This window comes from Lontra canadensis, unplaced genomic scaffold (genome assembly GCF_010015895.1).
Source record: "Lontra canadensis isolate GAN:19392208 unplaced genomic scaffold, GSC_riverotter_1.0 scaffold4, whole genome shotgun sequence".
In the NCBI taxonomy this organism is placed as follows: Eukaryota; Metazoa; Chordata; class Mammalia; order Carnivora; family Mustelidae; genus Lontra; species Lontra canadensis.
This window is the reverse complement of record NW_022630998.1, coordinates 18,188,012-18,209,098: the sequence shown is the minus strand read 5'-3', so window position 1 is coordinate 18,209,098 and position 21,087 is coordinate 18,188,012. Positions and strand designations below refer to the sequence as shown.

The 21,087-nt window shown below is 37.8% G+C and overlaps 1 protein-coding gene across 2 annotated transcripts in view; it reads left to right on the top strand.

Moving 5' to 3' along the window:
• ERAP2 (endoplasmic reticulum aminopeptidase 2) overlaps window positions 1-16,974 on the top strand; it is a 38,431-nt gene extending 21,457 nt beyond the window's left edge. For both annotated transcript variants that reach the window (XM_032845967.1, XM_032845977.1), the window contains exons 10-19: window positions 1,662-1,727; window positions 2,919-3,094; window positions 5,211-5,290; window positions 6,472-6,655; window positions 10,860-11,016; window positions 11,485-11,669; window positions 12,282-12,443; window positions 12,960-13,100; window positions 15,156-15,237; window positions 16,169-16,974. In XM_032845967.1, coding sequence (XP_032701858.1) covers window positions 1,662-1,727; window positions 2,919-3,094; window positions 5,211-5,290; window positions 6,472-6,655; window positions 10,860-11,016; window positions 11,485-11,669; window positions 12,282-12,443; window positions 12,960-13,100; window positions 15,156-15,237; window positions 16,169-16,312 — 1,377 coding nt within the window. In that variant the 3' untranslated portion in view covers window positions 16,313-16,974. The remainder of the gene's footprint in view (window positions 1-1,661; window positions 1,728-2,918; window positions 3,095-5,210; window positions 5,291-6,471; window positions 6,656-10,859; window positions 11,017-11,484; window positions 11,670-12,281; window positions 12,444-12,959; window positions 13,101-15,155; window positions 15,238-16,168) is intronic.
• The last annotated feature ends 4,113 nt before the right edge of the window (window positions 16,975-21,087 follow it).

The window sequence follows — 21,087 nt, the reverse complement described above, 5'->3', positions numbered from 1 at the left end:
ATTCTAATAATTATTAAAATACTCTTAAATTTTCAACTGTGAGTAAAATAATCTTTTATAGATGTATTGGACTGGCAGGCTTACGCAGAAAGATAGACAAACCCTAAGCCATTGTAGACAGAAGAGGTCCTCTCTTCTTTGTAAGCACTTTATGGCCCAGGGACAGTCATAATATTGTTCAATATTTATATAACACTTAGTAGTTTAAAAAGATATTTCAAGTGCATTATCTCATTTGAGTCTTTAGTACAACCTATGTAAATGTTTTTATCCATTTCCATCACTTCCTGCTGAAAATCTAGATGCTCGCTCTCCAGAGTCCTCCTAAACTTCTCAACAAGCCTCATGTTGCTTTTCTCTCCCATTCCTCACTTTCTCTTTCTCCTTGGCTGTGTGTATGTGTGGACATCAACCTTGCCTTTCTTCAACAAGAAAAATATATCCTTGGTGTGCATAGTGGGTATCAAGGGGTTATTAGAGGAGAAATTTGGCCAAGAATTGCAGGATTTTTTTAGGCCAACTGTGGATATTCCTATGTTAATTTTAGTCACATCATGCTTATTAGCCATCTCAAGATGGCTAAGGTAGGCATTCTTGCCCCATTTTTATAGGTGGGAAAAGTAATATTGAGGGAGAAATTGGTGCAAGGTTATATAGACACATGCAATGATGGAGTCAGTATTTGAGATCTATCTTCTGATTCCAAGCTCAGTATTCATTTTCCTAATAACTTCACAACTTCTTCCTAGTTATCAGGAAAGTCTCCCATCTAACATTTTCCTAAAGGTCCTCAGGTCTAGTTGACCACTTTCTGATGCCAATTGAAACTGTGGTATGAAATGATATAATTTCTAACACGTGTCAGTAGTAACTTGGGAATTAGAGGAATTCTTTGTTGTTATTTTTCATAAAATCATTTAAGAGTGTTTGAGAGCCTTAGAAAGTGTGTGTGTTATTTTTCCATGTACAGTTCCCCTTAAGCATTAAGTCTTAGTTATTTAAGCGTTGACGACAAGTTGTTGATTTTCTTAGGTCTCATTTTAATTCTGAATTCAAAGTTTATTATTCTCTTGTTACTGTGATAGTCATTAGGAATGCCCAGGTAAGCAGAGGCATTTCCCCTCCCCAGTCAAGGGATTTGTGATATGATAGAAGTTTAGTACTAGACACAGTTGCCTAAATGCTAAATAGGGGCATGAGCAGCACGCAAAATAAAAGAATAAAGTAGGACCTTTCCCAAGGGAAAGAGAAAACAGAAAGAAAAATTCAACAAACTAATTTTTACAACAATCATTCTACTACATTGTACTTCTTTAGAAAACTTAAAATATATATATATGTATATATATATATTTAATTGATCTAGATATACATGGTAAGGAACATAACAGTTCATGAAAATGGAAAAAAAAAGGTGACTTTGCAGCAACCATAGGAAATCCACAAAAATTACTTTTTGTTTTATGTATATAAGTAACTTTTCCTATGGTCACTACCAAGATGCTTCCCCCCCCCCATGAGTTACTATGCTCCATACCATGTCTGGAGCAATTAAATTTTCATAGAGCTATGCTATTAAATGTCTGTATTCATGTCTAATGTACATATTCAGCCAACTATCAGTACCCAAATGGCAGTGTTCTTCCATTCTCGTTTTATAGAATTGTCTAGGTGATTTTACATCTGGTGAATTTTGTTATTCCGATTCCAAGATGACAAGCAATACAGTAAGTATAAAAAAACTTAGAGTAGAAGAGATCTGGGGTGTCACGTGATCCGAAGTGATTATGTAGAGGAGCCCAACCATTCCTTTTTTAAAAGAGATTTATTTAGTTAGTTAGTTATTTGAGAGAGAGGGAGGGTGCTGGGGGGGGAGGGGCAGAGGGAGAGACTCTTCAGGCAGGTCCCGAGTTCGGTGGGGCAGACTGATGTGGGGCTCCGTCTGATCCCCTGACCCATGAGATCATGACCTGAGCTGAAAGCAAGAGTTGGACATTTAACTGACTGGGCCACCCAGGCGCCCCATCAACTGTCCCTTTAAATAACTGGGAAGGAAGAGACTTCCACAGTTTTCCTTGAAACAAAGTTGACTGAAAAAGGAATGTTCAGGCCTCTTAGGGGGATGATGCTGTTACTACTATATTTTTGTTACAATTCAGCTTTCCCACAACCCCACTGCTAGCTAAAAATATCTCGGCTCAGAATTCCTCTGCCTGGTTAGTGCTGTCTTGGCACCCTCCAGGCTCAGGAAAATGCCAAACCAAATATGTTAGGTCTGGAAATAGGGTGAATGGTTTTCTAGAGGCCCCTGTCTTTTTGTTTACTTCTGGGAAGTTAGTGGAACACTTTAGTGGAAGAAAAGAGGAACTCTTTTTAAAAAGAGGCACAGGAATCCCATAAATTGTAGTTTTTAAAGGAAGATTTGGCTTAATTCAGTGATCAGAAATCCATAGGAGAAGCTAGGAAGCTAGAGGTTTTGTTCTCCATTCAGTAGACATCTACTGATATAATACAGTTCTTTTTGGAGTATTTAAAGCTCCCCTAAAGATAGACATTTCTCTCTGAAACACCTCCACTCCACTGTCCTTAAAATGGAGAGGTGTTTTAGTTCTGTTTTGTTTTCTGGGTTTTTGGTTTGCAGTGGAGCAGGAGGGAGCTCCAGACTAGAGCAAGGCCTTCCTCTGGGACTTTTGCCACCGCGGGTTAACCCTCTAGCTGCCGCATACATCCCTCCTTCAGTCAGCTTGCAGAGAGCACTGCTGGGGCAGCCCGGCTCCAGGTCCAACCCTGAGCTGACAGCCTGAGGCCTCCCGTCTTCCTCCTCAAGCCTTGTTTCCGCCATCCAAGGAGATGTGCGTTTCTGCTCTCCTGGGCTTCTCTCCTCCGTCTGGAGTCACCGAAGTCACTTGTCATTTCAGCTCGCCTTCCGGGAGGAAAGCGCGGAGCTCAAGGAGATGATGGCGACCTGGACTCTGCAGAAAGGAATTCCCCTGGTGGTGATCACACGAGAAGGGCGTTCCCTCAGGCTGCTGCAGGAGCGCTTCCTGAGCGGAGTTTCCAAAGAGGACCCTGAATGGAGGGCCCTGCAGGAAAGGTGGCTCCTTGTTTCATGAGCTCTCTTTAGTTTCTTGGGCAACGTGGTGGATGCTCTTTCTACACAGGCAGCAGAGGCCTGACCCAGCCTTGGTAACAGACTGAAAGAGCTTCAGGCCGGGCCCCAGACAGCGTTACTGTGTCCTTGTGTTCTTGATAATTCTGCAGCAGCTGCTGGGCTCTGATGCAGAGCTCTGTTCAAATATGTCCCACTCTTTTCCATCCTAGATTTCGAGGGCCTCATAGGTTGGGTGACTAGCGCATACATAGACATTGTTACAACAGTTCTACATCCTATCAGAAGGGAAAATATATCCCCTAGCAGTGAATTACATTCCTGTGAATCCTGTGAATTCAACATCCTGTGGCCTTTTGTTTTTCAGTAACTGACTGTGAATGGGTTGTCTTAAAACATATGCTGTGTCTTGGTAATAATGAAAGTGAATCCAATGAACCGTACTATCATATCTCCTTCACCAGCCTATCCCAAGAAGCCACGTTCAAGGCTTTACTAAAATCAAGAAACACGACACTGTCCACATTTCTCTGATCTATTAGTTCCATCCATAAGATGAATGAGGTCAATTTTAAAATGAAATAATACAAGTGAATCTGTTCTGGCTCTTATTGTTATTTCTTTTTCTAGGGATGTATCTGTCTCATAACAATTCTAGAATTTTTCTGACAATCAGAAGCAAATTCAAGGTCTTTAACACAGACAATATATTGTTTTTCTTTTCTATTTGGTCAGTTGCCCATTTCCAATCCAACAGCAACTTTTATGCCACTTCTCTATCTACGCATTTCATTTTTCCGTATGTCCTTCTAAAGTCTGAACCTCAGAGAGCTTAAAACAATTTATATCTTGATAACACAACCTGAAAAATTTAATGTTGATTCATTCCTGGGCAGGCAGGATTCACACTTTTGTAACTTATCAAACTGTCACAAGGGAGTTCAATGCTGCGGATGGGCCAGAGTAACAAATATCTACTACAATGATCTGTATTTTTCCTCTGTATTTAGATGATTCTTATAAAATTATTATCATCTGATTCATGCTTATTCAAACTCATGAAATGCTACTTTCCCTCTTTTTCACTCCCAGCTATGTTTATCTGGAAAAAATTCCTTTCCTTCTGGAGCCAAGGTCAATCCAGATCATTCTGTTAAATCTTGGCAATATCTATGTGTCTGTTTTTACCTTTTTGTATAAATTTTTCAGTTGCTTTGTTAATTATCGATACTTTACGGGTTAGCATGTAGATTATCCCTTCTGACCCTTTACTAAATTAAAGTCTACGTATGCTATTTCTTTCATTGTTTTATATTTTTCTGAAGACTAATAGGTACATCCTCAATTATTCCTCTTTCTGTTTTACACCTGTTGGTATTTTCAAGGACTTGATTTTACATGTACAAGATTACTATAGCTAATACAGCTTGATGGCGATAGAGGAATTGTAGAACCTGCTAGCAAGTCAAAAATACACCAGCCAATTTCTGTTATTTATCATAGTAGGACCACTGAGAAGTAACCAAAGTACCATTGAAATTGGTCTTCTCCTCCAATCCATTCGGCTTTTTTGGACTTGGCTGATCAGCAGATCCTAGATTGCGGAGTTGCGACTACTTACAGTTACTTACCAGTTGCAGGGGTGGGGTGTGGGTAGCTGTGTTGAACAAAAGGATAAGTGGAAATCATACTGAGGTCAGATCTTTATCTCTTGAGGCTTTTCTTGAAGTTTTCTTTGGTTGTTTGAATTAATATCAGGCTGCCAGAGTTTTTGGAAATATGAAAGGAAGACTGGATTTTTTTTCTCTTGCTTAGAAGAAAACAATCAGCAGAATTTATGGTATGAGATTTGGACAACAATGGCACAGGTAATTGTGGCAGAGCTCAACCAGGTATATATTGTGCCTGCACTTCTATAATTGTATGGAAGAATTTTTGCATACTCAAGGATCTGTAAGTCTTAGCCTGTAAAATTTATAGGGCCCCTGGTGGTGTGAAAGATGGGCCATTAAGTGCCTTTTACAACCTATCTGAGTCTGACAATGTGAACATTAAAAGGGCCATTCGTTTAGTCTGTAACCATCTCCATCTTCTGACACAGGTACCTGTGGCATATTCCATTGACCTACACCACGAGTTCCTCTAATGTGATCCATAGGCACGTTCTAAAATCAAGGACAGGTAATGAACTCATTAGCCAAATAGGTGTTTCAGTTCTGAAATTAAACATGTTCTGGGCTATGTGGAGGAAAGTTACTGTAAGTAAATTTCAAAATAAAAGATTTATGTCCAGGAAAGTCCTCATTTCTCCATTTATTAATTACTAAAAGAACTCCTTAGTTGGGAAATTTGAATTTTCTAATCGGGAGAAGTTTTCTTGGCGTTTAGCATTCAGAGATAGGTTTGTATTTATATCAGGAAATGAGGGCTTTCTGTCTTATATCTCTTAAAAACTACTAACCCAACTCTTATGCCACAAGGCAAAAATATGTATTGGAATGAATTTGGAATGAATTGGCTCTGGGTTCAACTCCTTACTATGTCACCTATTAGATGTGTGACCCTCAGACAATTTCTTTACTCCTCCTGAGCTTCAATTCTCTCATCTTATTTTGTTTTTTTTTTTTTTTAAAGATTTTATTTATTTGACAGAGAGAGATCACAATAGACAGAGACAGGCAGAGAGAGAGAGAGAGGGAAGCAGGCTCCCCACCGAGCAGAGAGCCCGATGCGGGACTCGATCCCAGGATCCCGAGATCATGACCTGAGCCGAAGGCAGCAGCTTAACCCACTGAGCCACCCAGGCGTCCCTCTCATCTTATTTTGAATGAGGACTAAGTCTCACAGATCTATTGAGAGAATATGATAATGTTATTTTGATGGCATAGTATAATGTTTGTCATATTAAAAATACATAATATAATTTTAATTTCACTTTTGAATACCTCACTGAAATATGAGAGGGTTTCCGTCATGATGTCATGTTCAACCTGGAATCTGTATTTCATCCAAAATGAGGACTAGACAAATGGATCACCTATCTACATATACATATTACAATGACCAGTAACAAGGCCACAAATAAGTAAAATTCCGATCATGCTTATTATCTGACGAACTGGGCCTCTTAGACCTGCAGAGACTGCTTTTGAGAACAAATTTACTTATTTATTAATTTAGTAAGACCATAATTCACCAAAAAAACCCCATTCAGTAGACTATGAAAGTGAATATCATAATGATTCTTCCAAAACTTTGTCTTCCTACTGATTAATTAGTAATAGCATGAGAACTAACAGTTTTGGAGATGTTCCTGGTATGTGTATTGTTAATAAAACGCTATGCCAATTTCTTCCTCCTAGATACTCTGGAATTATCTGAAAAGACCAGCTGGGTGAAATTCAACGTGGACTCAAATGGCTACTACATCGTTCACTATGAGGGGCATGGATGGGACCAACTTATCACACAGCTGAATCAGAACCACACACTTCTCAGACCTAAGGACCGAGTAGGTCTGATTCATGATGCATTTCAGCTAGTAAGGTAATGCAAAATTTCATTCCAATTCACAGGAAATAAGTTATTCATAACCAGATATGATAGATTTTAAAATCAAACATTCAGTATTGTTCATTCGTATGCGATAGATCTGAATGAAGGTCAAATACTGGCCACTAGACCAAAGCTTATCTACTGATAAGGTTTTTGACCAATACAGTATTCAAACATGTAATCCGACATTTTAAAATGTGTGGAAACTTATGTGCAAATCCTGACTTCTGGAGTCTCTTTTGAACGTGAGAAGATGTGGCAACTATGGACCTTCATTCCCACGGAGAGGAGGATGCAGCAGGCGGGTCCTTCTTGAAGCAAGACTTTTACTGTCCCATGCACCAAAGTCCCAAATGGTGCATGAGTGACCTGTTTCAGTCACTTAGGGTGGACCCTCTAAGCATTTAAGGTTTTAACTACAGATTTAAAATTTAGGTGAGTAGCTTGCTGTTTCACCAAATACCTATGTAATCTGTTGAACAAAAAAAGTGTAATATAGTCTTGACATTTATGATTTTAAATGTTAAATCAAGTGCGCAATCCATCTGTTACTTGGCTCATACCGAAGAAATCAATATGAAATCGAAAGGGAAATGAAGGAGAAATTGGCTCCTTATGTTTATTCCTCCTTAGACTTTCCTGGAAAGACAAAGTATGTTCTTTCTTTTCTCATTTATCATCAGCAGAAAAATATGTAGAATAAATCAGGTCACAAGATCCCCAATGGAAAAAAATTAGGAGTCAGGTGAAATAATGTGCATTGTAAGCTTTTCCTATTCTGAGAATTACTATATTCATTTTATTCACTGTGACATATTATTTCCTTTCAGATGTTTATCTAGGTCAAATTGAGTGAGAATAACCAGCAGGACATTTCTCAGGAGAAGCTTCTCTGTACAACAACAGAATTCTCTAGTAAGGAGAAAAGGAGAGATTGAAAGCTTAATCTTCAGCCTCACATGTCTCAGGAACACTTGTAGCAGAGCACATTGAAGGCAGGATGGGCCAGGAATGTGGCCATCCCACAACTGTGGGGATGGTTACATGATAGACTAGCTGGGAAGTAAGCCATGGTTCATTGGAGGAGGTCTGTCTGGTCAAAGGAGAAGCTCTGAGTAGATTGCAGAGAAGATAAGTTAAAAATGTAGGAATAGGAACACTGAAGAATATTGACAATTTAACAATGAAAACCAATCTTTCAAATAGTTGCAAAATCTCTTTTGCTGTTTCTGCCAATAAATTTATGGGTTGTCTAAATTTAGCAGAAGGAACCCTACAGTTATTAATGAATCAGTGGAAAAACAGTATTTCTTGACGAGGTGGCCAGGTGAATGAAGTCAAGAATACAAATTTTGGTTTAAAATAGATGACTTCAAATATTATCTCTTCAATTCTTCTTTGACCTTGGGCAAATTATTTAAACATTTCAAGCCTAAATTTTCTAGTCTTTAGAACTACTCTAGTCTTTAAAATTCCAGATTTAAGTAATAATATCTAATATAAAGGGCTGTTTCAAGGATTGCATAAGATAATGCCAATAAAGCACTAAGCACAGTTCAATAAATGTTCAATAAAGGTTAACTATTAGTAGTTTCAGTATTATCTAATAAAAACTGTTTAAAACAATTTTCCTGTTTTGAAGAGGAAGATGAAGCAACAGCACAGAAATGTAGTTCAAATAATGTGAAGTTGGAGAAAAGAAGAATCTGAATTTGTGTATTATTATGTTTGCAACTATATATAAAAAAAAAAATTAGGGGCACCTGAGTGGCTCAGTGGGTTAAAGCCTCTGCCTTCGGCTCAGGTCATGATCCCAGTGTCCTGGGATCGAGCCCCACATCAGGCTCTCTGCTCTGTGGGGAGCCTGCTTCCTCCTCTCTCTCTCTCTGCCTGACTCTCTGCCTACTTGTGATCTCTGCCAAATAAATAAATAAAATCTTAAAAAAAAAAAATTAGCTAAAAGTGGGGGGGAAGAGAGGAGGAAATATTCCAAAGTGCTATTAGTGAATGTGATGGTAGTGAAATTATGAGGCTTGTTTCCTTCCCTCTCTAATTTCCAACTGTTTCATAATTTGTTTATATTAACTTTATCATAAAACTAGGCCAATAAGTAAACAATTTAAAACTCTCATATAGATCGAAGTATTTTTACTTGCTACTCTCCCTTAATATTTATCACGTCTTCCCTGCTTTATAAAATATCTATTTAAGAGTTAAAAGAAGTAATCAGAGATCATAGTTGGTCTGAGGACAGAATTTGGTCAAGGAATGGATATTTATTTTAATTGCATTTTCATATTAATTAAGTATAACTTAACACTTGAATCTCATCTGGGTTGAATGGAATTGAAACGACAACTTTAAATTCTTTACAGAAAAACTATTTGTTCCTTTTAGTCCCACACCCAAATTGGCTTTTCAGGAATATAGTTTTATTTCACAAAGGTACCAAATAGCTGAAACTGTATACTCATAAGTATAGAACTGTGTACTAATAAGATACAGATTTTTTTTCTATTGGGCTAAAGTATAAGCTCATATATTTATTTATTTATAAGCTGAATCAACCTGCAGGTAACATTTTGCGTGATGATTGCTGGTGAGGAGCTGGCTTTTTATTAAACAATAGTTACATAAAAAGAAAAGTAATCCTCTTAAATGAATGTTAAGATTGATTTTTTTTTGAGTAGATAAGTATAAAAGTAAATAATGGTGTTTGTTTTTGTAAGAAACAAGTTAGGCTTGACAAATAAGAAAAATAGGATTAATATAAGGTAATTTTTGTGTTCAACACCCTTTTTTAAATTGCGACCCTGGAATATTTTACCTAGTTTTTCCTGTTGCTGATCCTCTAGGGTATCAGCTACACTGTACAGCATGACAGTAACACACAAGGGAAGGAATTGTGACGTTTCGTAGATAAATACACTAAAAAATACAGCAAACCATAGAATCATAGTGCATATAGTTCAGCCCTCCGTCTTCAGACAAAAACTGTGGAAACTTTTCCATAAGTCTGTTTGAAAGCAGTATATAATTGTGTTTAAGAAAAGTCACAAGAGTTGGTTCTTCTTAATTTCACTTCTTGCTAGTTTCGGTTTCCTCTTTTTAGATAAAAATTGAACATTTAAAAACCCAAAGGAGGTAGAGCATTATGCTAATGAAAATTCAACAGAAACATCTTTTGTTCTTGAATCTGTTTCCATATCAGACTGTTATGCTTAATCTGGGAGTTGAATGCTGGCAGTAATATTTTACAGACCATGTGCAGACACAAGTTCTGTCAGAAACACATGTGAGAACCACTTTGCAAAATGACAATATAATGGTTTATTTCCTCTGCAGAAGAGGCCCTAATGTTTGGTATTCCGAATAATAGTTTTGTTGTTTGTTCTTTTCATTAAAAGAAAATACAGAGAAGCCATATAACTTTGGAATCTAATTAGATTCTAAAAAAAGATGGAAGTACCTTTTTTGTCCTACTCAGAATAAACACTACTTCTCTGTTAGGCTCTAGAAGGGACATTAAAAAAAGGAAAGACAGAGCCCCTGTCCTCAAAGTTCCACTTGGAGGAACAATTCAAATCCACAAGTGAAACCACTAGAGAATGACCCAACATGTGAAAACCTTGCTATTATTTGGTCCTAAATATTAATATTAGCTAATATTTCCTTTATTAATCTTTTACTGTGTGTGAGGAATGACTCTAAACACTCTATGTGAATGAAGTCACTTAATCCTTACAACAGCACAAGAACTACTGTTACCTTCATGTATAAGGGATATAACTGAGGCTGGGAAAGGTTAGGTAATTTGCCCAAGATCATAGAACTAGTCAGTGGCAGATCTAGGACTTAAACCCAATGGTCTGGCTGAACTGCTCCTCCCATTGCTCACTAGATCATATTTGTGTTAATATTAAGAATAGTAAGAACTGGGGGTGCCTGGGTGGCTCAGTCAGTTAAAGCCTTTGCCTTCGGCTCAGGTCATGATCTCAGGGTCCGGGGATCGAGCCCCAGATCAGACTCTCTGCTCCTCGGGCAGCCTGCTTCCTTCTCTCTCTCTGCCTGCCTCTCTGCCTACTTGTGATCTCTGTCTGTCAAATAAATAAATAAAATCTTAAAAAAAAAAAAAAAAGAATAGTAAGAACTCTAAGTTATGTACACACACCCAACAACTTGTTTCATCCTTCAGTGCAGGAAGGTTGACCCTAGACAAAGCCCTTGACCTGACTCGCTATCTCCAACATGAAGCAAGCATTCCCGCACTTCTCAAAGGTCTGGAATACTTAGAGCTGTTTTACCACATGATGGAGAGAAGGAATGTTTCAGATGTCACAGAAAACCTCAAGGTTTGTATCACTTCCAGGAGATTCACTAAGTAGAGAGTGTCTGGAGGATGGGCGAGACTTGGTCTGTTTGTGTGAACTTCTGGGGATAAATCTTTAAGAAGCTGAGGGAACTGGCTGATGGCACGGTCAACCGCACTGAGTGGTTGGAAATCCCTCGTTTCTTGTCATCACTAACCTAAGAAGATCCTATCAGGACCATGAGCAAAATATTCCTCCTAAATGTGATTTTATCCTTTGTCAATTGATACTCTCCCCTCAGATAGGAAATTAAACCCTATTTTTAATGCAAAAACTCTGTTTAAATATGGTAGGTGGGGCCCAGAAAACAAGGAGAAAATACAAAGCCAAATAGTTCTGTGTTTGGGCAAGATTCATGCAGGCAGTTTAGAGTTGATCCTTTTTGGTGGTTAAGAGCTGTGTTAAGTACTAAATTTAACCTCTCTGTAAATCATCCTGTTCTTTCCGCAGCATTACATTCTCCGGTATTTTAAGCCAGTGATTGACAGGCAAAGCTGGAGTGACAAGGGCTCTGTCTGGGACAGGATGCTTCGATCGACCATCCTAAAACTGGCCTGTTACCTGAACCATGCTCCTTGCATCCAGAAGGCAACTGAACTCTTCTCTCAGTGGATGGAATCCAGTGGAAAATTAAAGTAAACCTAGACATCTGTCCTGTTCTTTGTTCCTTTCACTTTGATGCAAAAGCCTTTGATCAAGCAAGACGTTAGATCTGAAACCTTTTTCAGTGAAGATGGTATGAGGCAGGGGGGATGGTAGGGGAAAGCCATGCTGGGAATTATAAACCCTTGTTTCATGCTAGCATATAGTAAGTGCTCAATAGATTTTGTGGGAAGTGAGATTTAGGTCCCTTTAGTGGGAGGGCTAATACCATTGGCATGGTGACAGAAAGATTGCCAGAAGGTAGAAGTTGGCGGGGGGGGCGGGGGGGGGGTTGCCCAAGCTCGGAAAGTGTGTCTTAAAGATAAAAACAGCAGCGATCATTTGTTAAAAGTTGGTTTTTTTTTTTTTTTTAAGAGAGGTTACCTTTTAAAAAAGTCTACTTCTTCATTACCCAATACCACAGACCCGAAATTTGACCCCAGATTTCATATTTGATGGGAAACCGATGACTTGGGGCATCAAAAGTGTGTATGCAGTGGCAAAATGGATTCTGGTGTTTATTATAATCAGGAAGATGCCCAGCGATCACAGGGATTATGCTGTTTCATAGGACTTTTTCCTTCACTTTGTTCCTCATACTACAGCATTCCATCGGATATTTTAGAGGTCGTGTATTCTGTGGGTGCTCACACAACAATAGGTTGGAATTACCTTTTGGAGCAATATGGACTGTCCATGTCAGGTGCTGAAAAAAAGAAAATTCTGTATGCATTGTCAACCAGCCAACATCAGGAAAAGTTAAAGAAGTAAGTGCATTAATTAAACCAACTTGTTAAAAGTAAACTGATAAAAATCCAATGAAATCACTAAAATATTGACCACCAACCTCAAAGTCATAAAAGAATTGAATCAAAATTTGATTTGCTTTGAATTTACTTCTGAAAAATACATATGGACAAAATGCAAATGATCAAAACAGATATTCCTAGTTATTAATCAGGTGACCAATATTGGACAAATAGCTACATTTTACTTTCAAAACCTTGGAGAAAAGTGAACACAAGAATGCATTCTTGTGTATAAGATGTTGTATAAGATGCTAATTAAGTTCTTTGAAATAATAAGTGAATAAAATTACTGTCAGAAAAAAATGAAAATTAGCTGGAACATTAAAAATATTAGTAAGGAATTTATTACTGTTTTTGGTAAATTATAATTTTATCATGCCTCTTTCTCTTCTACTCTTAATATATTGATAACCTGAGTTAATTTCCATTATATGACACATGCCATGAGAAGTCAAATGGTCTTTATTTCTTCAGATTAATTGAACTAGGAATGGAAGGAGAAGTCATCAAGACACAGGAGTTGTCCACTCTTCTTTATGTGATCGCCAGAAATCCAAAGGGGCAGCAATTAGCCTGGAATTTTTTAAGAGAAAATTGGACCCATCTCCTAAAAAAGTTGGTATTCATTTACATCCAATGTGTGTTCTTCTACCTAGATGGCTCAGTTACCTGAAACCAAGTACAATAATGCATTCCCCAAAGCACATAAATGATCTTATTTCTACCCAAATAGTTTAATGAACTCTATTCGTTTGAAAATTTAATAGCCTGAATTACTCTCTCCAGATGTGAGGAGAGGAGTGAGAAGTGAGTGGAAAAGAGATTTCTTTCACTCATCCCAGGCAAAGAAGAACTCCTGGGCCACCATGGTCCTCCTAGCTTCCTCACCAGCCCAGAATAATCCAAGGAATCCACATATAGTGCATCAAACACATTCCACCTGCTTTGTTCATGGAGAGTTTCAGAAATTTTGATGAATGCTAATCCCCACCCTCAGTTCCCCTGTGGAAGCGGCTCAGTGGAGAGCTTAGAGGAGATGAAAGAAATCTGATCAGAAGTGTTTTGGGAGACACCCCCTCTTTAAAACTTCATCAGTTCTGTGTCTTTTCTAGGGTTTCAACCCCTGGGAGAACCAGAGTTCACTCCAGCATACTCTTGGCCCTAAAATATCCCTCAGAAAGAACCAATAATGATTAAGCTTCAGTGGAAGGTGTAGGATGGGAGTGCTTTCTCTCACAACAAACCCCTGCTAAGGTTTTCAGCTATTCCTTAGCCAAAACCAAAATGTCACTTATTAACTATATGGAAAATATCCAGAATCTGAGACCTGTGTAGTCTGCTCTGTTTATTTTAGTGTCAGTTAGTATCTTTGATTTCAGTCACCCCGGTTCCTCTTCCTTCTCATTTGTTAGCCATGAAGGACTCAGAGTCCCCACAATCTTGTGTAAGCAAAAAGAACGTTTTCACCCCCTCCCAGGCTTTTAAGGAGTTTGACATTCACATGGGACCAAACAGAAACTGCTTTAAAAATTTTATATTTTTATTATATATATGTGTATATATAGATATACATATTAGATATGTATATATAAAATGTGTGTGTGTATGTGTGTGTGTGTGTGTGTATTTCCTTAAAGATCACTGAAATCATTGGTTGGGTCGTTTGCTTGACTATCAGTTCCCTCCCTTGATATGATCAGACTTTTTCTGCAATGCCATAGATTTCCTTTGTCACTGGAAATGACCCTCATGCCTGACCATGTACATAGTCTAGACTTGGAATCATTTCTGGGATGTATCTGTGCTCTGCTCTTTAGTACAAATCCCTTTGACTTATGCTATAAATTCTCTATAGACAACATTGGGGTGAAGGATGAATTCTGGGGCTGGAAATGAAGAGTTTAACTGAATAACATTGGCCCCCACAAAATACAGTGTATAAAAATCAGTGGATCCCCAAAATGGGATGGGGAAGTGTGCAAGATAGTACATGAGAGTGCAAGGAGAACATCTCACTACATATGTAAGTTCTTATACTATTACACTTTCTGTTGAACCTATAACATAGTAACATGTATGTAATACATAAATAAAAATACGTATATTGGGAAGTTCTTCAGCAAAAAATCTTTACCAATAGAGTGCATAATAAAAAAAATAGAGAATGCTACTTTAAGCATAAACATGAATTTAAACACAAACACTACTGAATAAGATTGTCACAGTTCCTAAAAAGTCTTTTAAAATATATTTGTTAAGATTTTATTTTTTTGAGAGAGAGAGAGCGTGAGAGTGAGAGAGCATGGGAGGGGAGAAGGTCAGAAGGAGAAGCAGACTCCCCATGGATCTGGGAACCCGATGCGGGACTCGATCCTGGGACTCCAGGATCATGACCCAAGCTGAAGGCAGTCGCCCAACCAACTGAGCCACCCAGGTGCCCCCAGTTCCTAAATAGTCGTTATCTTCATTTTTATCTTGTGGTCAAATTTGATACATTTCATAGCTTTGGGATTTTACTGGATGAATGAGTTATTCTTAGGGTAATTAACAGAATATATTGTATTGCACAAGTTTATCATATAGTTATTAATGTCCTATATTTTAAAAACATATAAAGATAAGGTCAGTATTCCTATTACTTAAATCTGTGGGTTTTCTTCTCATTTTCAGGTTTGACTTGGGCTCATTTGCTATGAGAATGATCATCTTTGGCCCAACATCTCACTTCTCTTCCAAGGATGAGCTGCAAGAGGTTTGTGACTCTCTTCTGCTAACAACTGAAAAATAAATATTCAAGTTGTAAAAATGAAAGTGAACTTAGATATAATCTGGTATAAAGTTCTCATTTTATGAAAAGAAAATGAGTAGTTTGTCCAAAGTTACATAGCCAGTAAATGGAAGGGACAGGACTAGACCCTCTTAAAATACAGGTGCTCATAACATTCAAAATGAAACTTACACTTCAGAGATGAGTCCTTGCTTATTATTTCCTTCATAGTGTATGATCTCAGAAGTGACTATATTGAAGCTTGGAAGAGTACTTAAAGGTCTTTTTTAAACAAAACTACTGTTGTTGATAATTCCACTTTTAAAAAATTTTTTTATTTTTTAAAATATTTTATTTATTTATTTGACAGACAGAGATCACAAGAAGGCAGAGAGGCAGGCAGAGAGAGGAGGAAGCAGGCTCCCTGCAGAGCAGAGAGCCTGATGTGGGGCTCGATCCCAGGACCCTGGGATCGTGACCTGAGCCGAAGGCAGAGGCTTTAACCCACTGAGCCACCCAGGCCCCCTCCACTTTTTTTTTTTTTTTTTAAGCATTCTAATGTTTTCCATCTTCTTTCCAAAATAAATCTTGAATTATTTACCCTCGAAGGAAACTCAGAATTCTAGAACTTAAGTCTTGACCCACTACTTACCATATGACTTGGCTCGATCATTTAACATTTTTACCCATAGTGAGCTTACTTGTAAGATAAGTATTTATCATTCCTGTCTTACATTGTTTGAAGATAAAGTGAAATACTAATTATACAAAAAAAGACAAGAAAATAACCATTTAAAGTTTGCAAGAGAGAGGATTACTCTGTTGTATGTATAATTTGCAAGCTCTTTTGAAACCCTTTGCAAGAACAAGTACTTCGTGAACCATGTCAGTAATTTTTTTCTTGCTTATTTTTCAGGTGAAACTGTTCTTTGAATCTCTTAAGGCACAAGGGTTACATCTGGATATTTTTCAAATGATTTTGGAAGCCATAGCCAAAAATATTAAGTGGCTGGAGAGGAATCTTCCCACTCTGAGGACTTGGCTACTGGTTAGTTCTTAAATGGTCAGTAGAAAGAGCACATCACATGTGGGCTTGAAGTCAATAAAGCCCATGTCAAAGTCCTGGGTATTTTGTCTAAACCAGTAAGAAGCCCCAAGAAACCAGCCACCGCAGCTGCCGGCTCTCAGCGGTTGTCTCTAGCTGACAGATGTATGATGTTGAGGTGGGGGAAGTCCAGTTCAGTAGCTTACTTAAATGTAAACTTCCTGAATACTGGAGATATGTGGAGATGTGATGTAGATATACAGATAGAGCTGCGATAGATTAGCCACACCGCCCACTACCTACACTGCCTTACAGCATGCTACTTTTTTGCTTTTTTGGAGTTTTTCCTAGCCTTGCTTAGCATCCTGGACTTTGCCCAGCCAGTTTTACCTTCAAGGAAGCATAACCAATTCTTTTTTTAAAAAATCTTTAATTTGCATCCTTTCATTTCCTCCCCCTTTTCCTCCTTCATCTCAGCCTGAATAGTGTATTTAATTTTTACCATTCCTGGAAAATTTAAATCCAATTATGAAGTATAAGGATCAGGAAACCAGAGAATTTGTCACCAAATCTCTGATTATTAGAAACTAGGTGTCAGGGTTTACCCACAAAGCCAGGAGGGCTGCTTCGCTTGAGCCTCACTTTCTTTTTCTTTCTTTCTTTTTTTTTAAGTTTTTTTTTTTTTTAATTTATTTGAGAGAGAGAGAGAGAGAGCGAGAGAGCGAGAGAATATGAGAGGGGAGAAGGTCAGAGGGAGAAGCAGACTCTATCCCGGAACTCCAGGATCATGACCTGAGCCGAAGGCAGTGGCTTAACCAACTGAGCCACCCAGGCAACCCCAGAGCCTCACTTTCATTAAGAGCCTCAAGGATAGCCTCCTGAGGTCATCTCCACAGGCAGTAAAATCTGCAGTCATAGAGGTAAAGGAGAGAACAATTATACCTCACCACTTTAAACTGTACACTATTGCATTTTTAAAACATCTTTTGAAAATTGCAAAATTAGATTGTATCGTGTATATTTCCTGTTAACTCATGGTTTAACGTAAATATTTAAACGGATCATGTTTTATAACTCAGTTTTAGCAGTTCTTCATATTCTTAAGGGAAACTGGATCTCTGAAATGCTTTTCTAAATGTTTCTCTTACTTGTTTTATTAATAAGGTATTTGGAATGAATAAGGAAACCACCACTCTTAGATATCAGGTTGTAAATTTAATAAATTCATGTGCCCACATATGGATCACTATGAAGATATAAACATGTTCTAGAAAAATTTGAATCAATACACAGATTAACTTATCTGGGCTATTAAGGGAGGCTGGGATATTGGGGCATGAGTAAGGTGGGCAGAGCACTAACCCATCCATTTTAGAGTGATATCTTGAAGGTTTACAGATCTTTCTCTAGTGCCACGGTCAGAGACAGAGTACAGCTTGGATGGACCATTGACATGACCCAGCACATTTTGCTAAGTTTGTTTTCAGATCATTTCTTGGAATCTTTGAAGCATCTTTGACTCTAGATTTGACTTGGTTGTGGACCTACCAAGATCTGTGTAACATGTAATATCCCTCTGGAATTAAACGTACTTTCAAATAAAGAAACTGAAAGAGTGAAGAATGTTATTTTTTCCACCAAGATAATGTGTAATTTAAGCAGAAGAATGTGTATGAGTTTTGGTAGATCTCTGCCATCATATTTATTTCCATAAATAAGTAAAGTTGTTTCCTTTGTATACTAAGTTATCTATCATAAATTTCCAAGTTTTTGATTCTCTTCCTTTTCTTTATGTATATACACTTGTAAGTTCTCAGATTCTTGAGAATTGAGTACAGAAGTAGAAGTAGTAGAAGTAGCAGTTTTATCATTTGTTGAAAATATACACAGTAAGTACTGTGCCAGTAATGGTTTAAAAAGTAAGGAATTTTTTTTTTCAAGTAAGGAATTTTTAAAAAAGAAATCTATTGTACTTAGTGTAGTATTTCAAAATCTTTATGGCAGATGCCAAACCTCCAGCACCAACTAAGACTTGGCTAAAGTTAGTTTTACTTCCTTTTACCCCAAATGAACAAACAAGTTGTGAAATACTTATAGACAAGTTCATGAATGGATAATGGAGGGAGCAGACAGGGCTCCAGGCCTGCTGACTTCCCACAGAGACTTGGGAGAATTCTGTGGTCTCCGAAGCCCACTCAGAACGAGAAATCTTCCAGATCAAAGGAGTCTAAAACCAATGTCTTGCTCTGTGAGAGGGGCTTTGTGTGGGGGAGAATGGGGAATTCAGCCTTCAGGAGTCCAACTTTACCACCATGATAGGAATTTCTTGTCCTACTTCATGTATACCCCTGTGCATTTCGTTTCTTGCTATGTCATTGGGTCTATTTCAGGTTCCACAGAATCAGAGGTCCTGATTTTCCGAGGGAAGTTCCTGGAGTTTTTTGTTTGTTTGTTTGTTTTGGGTTTTTGGTTGTTGTTGTTTGGAGTGGGGTGGGGGGGCTTATTCCATCCTAACTGTAAGGGGGATCTCCAAATAGTCCTGGAGGCTAGTTTTCCAGTTGAACATTGATGTCTGTCAAACAGAAGGCTGCTTAAAATGGCCACATTTTTCTTTGCAACTTCCCTTTACTTACATTTGTTATTGACCTTCTTTCTTCCATTTAACCATGTGTCAATGTTTTCCATTTCAGCATATAAAGGTTTACAACCTTTACGTTTATAGGCTTTAAATCATTTATCTGTTATATTGTCTGCTCCCTGAAAACTTAATCTCATTCAGCAAAGTCATGTCTCCAAATCATAAGGAAGAAAGGGCGAAAAATATTATGAAAGGAGTGGGTTAGTTGGGTTGAAGCACATGTGTGTTTTATGTAATCTAATATTTTAATAGGTAGTGCCAGATTATCTTCCTGAAAGGGGGTGTTAATTTATTTTCTTTAAAAAAAAAAAGATTTATTTATTTATTTGAGAGTGAGAGAGAGAGAGTGCGTGTGCTTTCAAGAGCAAGCAGGAGGAGGTACAAAGGGAGGAAGAGAATATCAAATAGACTCCCCCACTGAGTACAGGGCCCGGCTTGGGGCTTGATCCCATGACCCTGAGATCATGAACTGAGCTGAAATCAGAAGTTGAATTCCTAATCTACTGGCCAATTTATGCGCCTCTAATTCACTTCTTTTTTATGCCTGTATCCTGTGTTTATCAGTACCAAATGTTAATCTTTTATATCTAGTAAACTTTCCCTAGTAAAGTACAGCTTCCCCAGATATTTACATAGCTATGCCACTAGTTTCTTTTGGTATATATATATATATATATATATATATATATACACATATATAAAGATTTTATTTATTTATTTGACACAGAGGTCACAAGTAGGCAGAGAGGCAGGCAGAGAGAGAGAGAGGAAACAGGCTCCCTGCTGAGCAGAGAGCCAGATACGGGGCTCGATCCCAGGACCCTGGGATCATGACCTGAGCTGGAGGCAGAGGCCTTAACCCACTGAGCCACCCAGGTGCCCCACTTTTGGTTGATATTTGCTTGATGTATTTTTCTGTATCCTTTTACTTTGAATTTTTCTGTGTTTAGTTTCAGATGAGTCTTTCATAGAGAGGCTGTACCTGAATTTTGTTTGCTATTATGTTTCCCAACTTGGGCAAGCTCAGGCTCTCTCATCTGTCCTTTCCACTCTCAAAGGCCAAAAAAAAAAAAAACCAAAACCAAAAACAAAAACAAAATTGCCCTCAAGGTGAACACAGACTTCAGCCTTCTGCTTACCCCTCAGGGTTCCTGCCTTCAATTAGTTTTTGATCCATGACTATTTCTTACTAGCTTTCCAGGTCACCAATATATTCAAACAATTAAAAAATTCTTGAATTCTACATTTTTAATTATTCTTAGCAAGAAGGTCACTCAAGGTACCTAGTCTAGCATATTCCCAGAAGCTATAATAATTTATTTTCAACAATGTGCAAATGTCCAACACTTTTACATAAGTGACTCCTTAAGATGGAAATTGGTTTGCAGTATTGACGGCACAGTATCGATTTTTCATAAATAAACTTGTGGGATGCCTAACATTGTATCAGGAAGTTAGCAGTATAAACAGATCATTTGTTCAGGATTTAAATCAGGAAAATTTTCCAATATTCATAGGGAGGAAACGGCTAGAAAGTCTGAGAAATGTAGACATAATTGACTGGGTGAAAAGAATTTCTCTCTCAATCACTTCTGCAAGCTTTACTTTACAACCATGACTTTAAGATCTTTTGTTAATTCTCTTTTTTCCAAAAGTTTTCATCTTCTATCATGTTCCCAGATAAAGTCAGGAAACCAGTTTTCTATTCTCAGTACATGATTAATTAATTCTCACCTCTAGGTGTTTACACATATGATTTCCCACCCTTCAAAGTTCATGTGTCCCTCTGTTGAATTATGCCATGTTTCTTTATTTCAATGTATCATTTCAGGTTCATGTCTCTGTAAGGGATTCACATGTTGATCCACCTGACATTTCTTTGCAGTCATCTAAACAATGCTACAGTTATGATTACAAACCCCATTTTAAGGTGGGCAGAGTAAAATGTCTATGAAAAGACTTAAGGGATACAAAAGACATTATTTCTTGGTTTTAAAAACCATGTTCCCCATTAAATACTGTTCTCTAGTAAACTGAGCTTGAAAATTCTAACTGATTTCTAATTATTCTGAGTTTGAGTTGGGAAAAGGATAAGTTGAACACTCTGAACACTCAAATATGGCAAGAGGCTGGGATGGTGGTTGGAGAACTT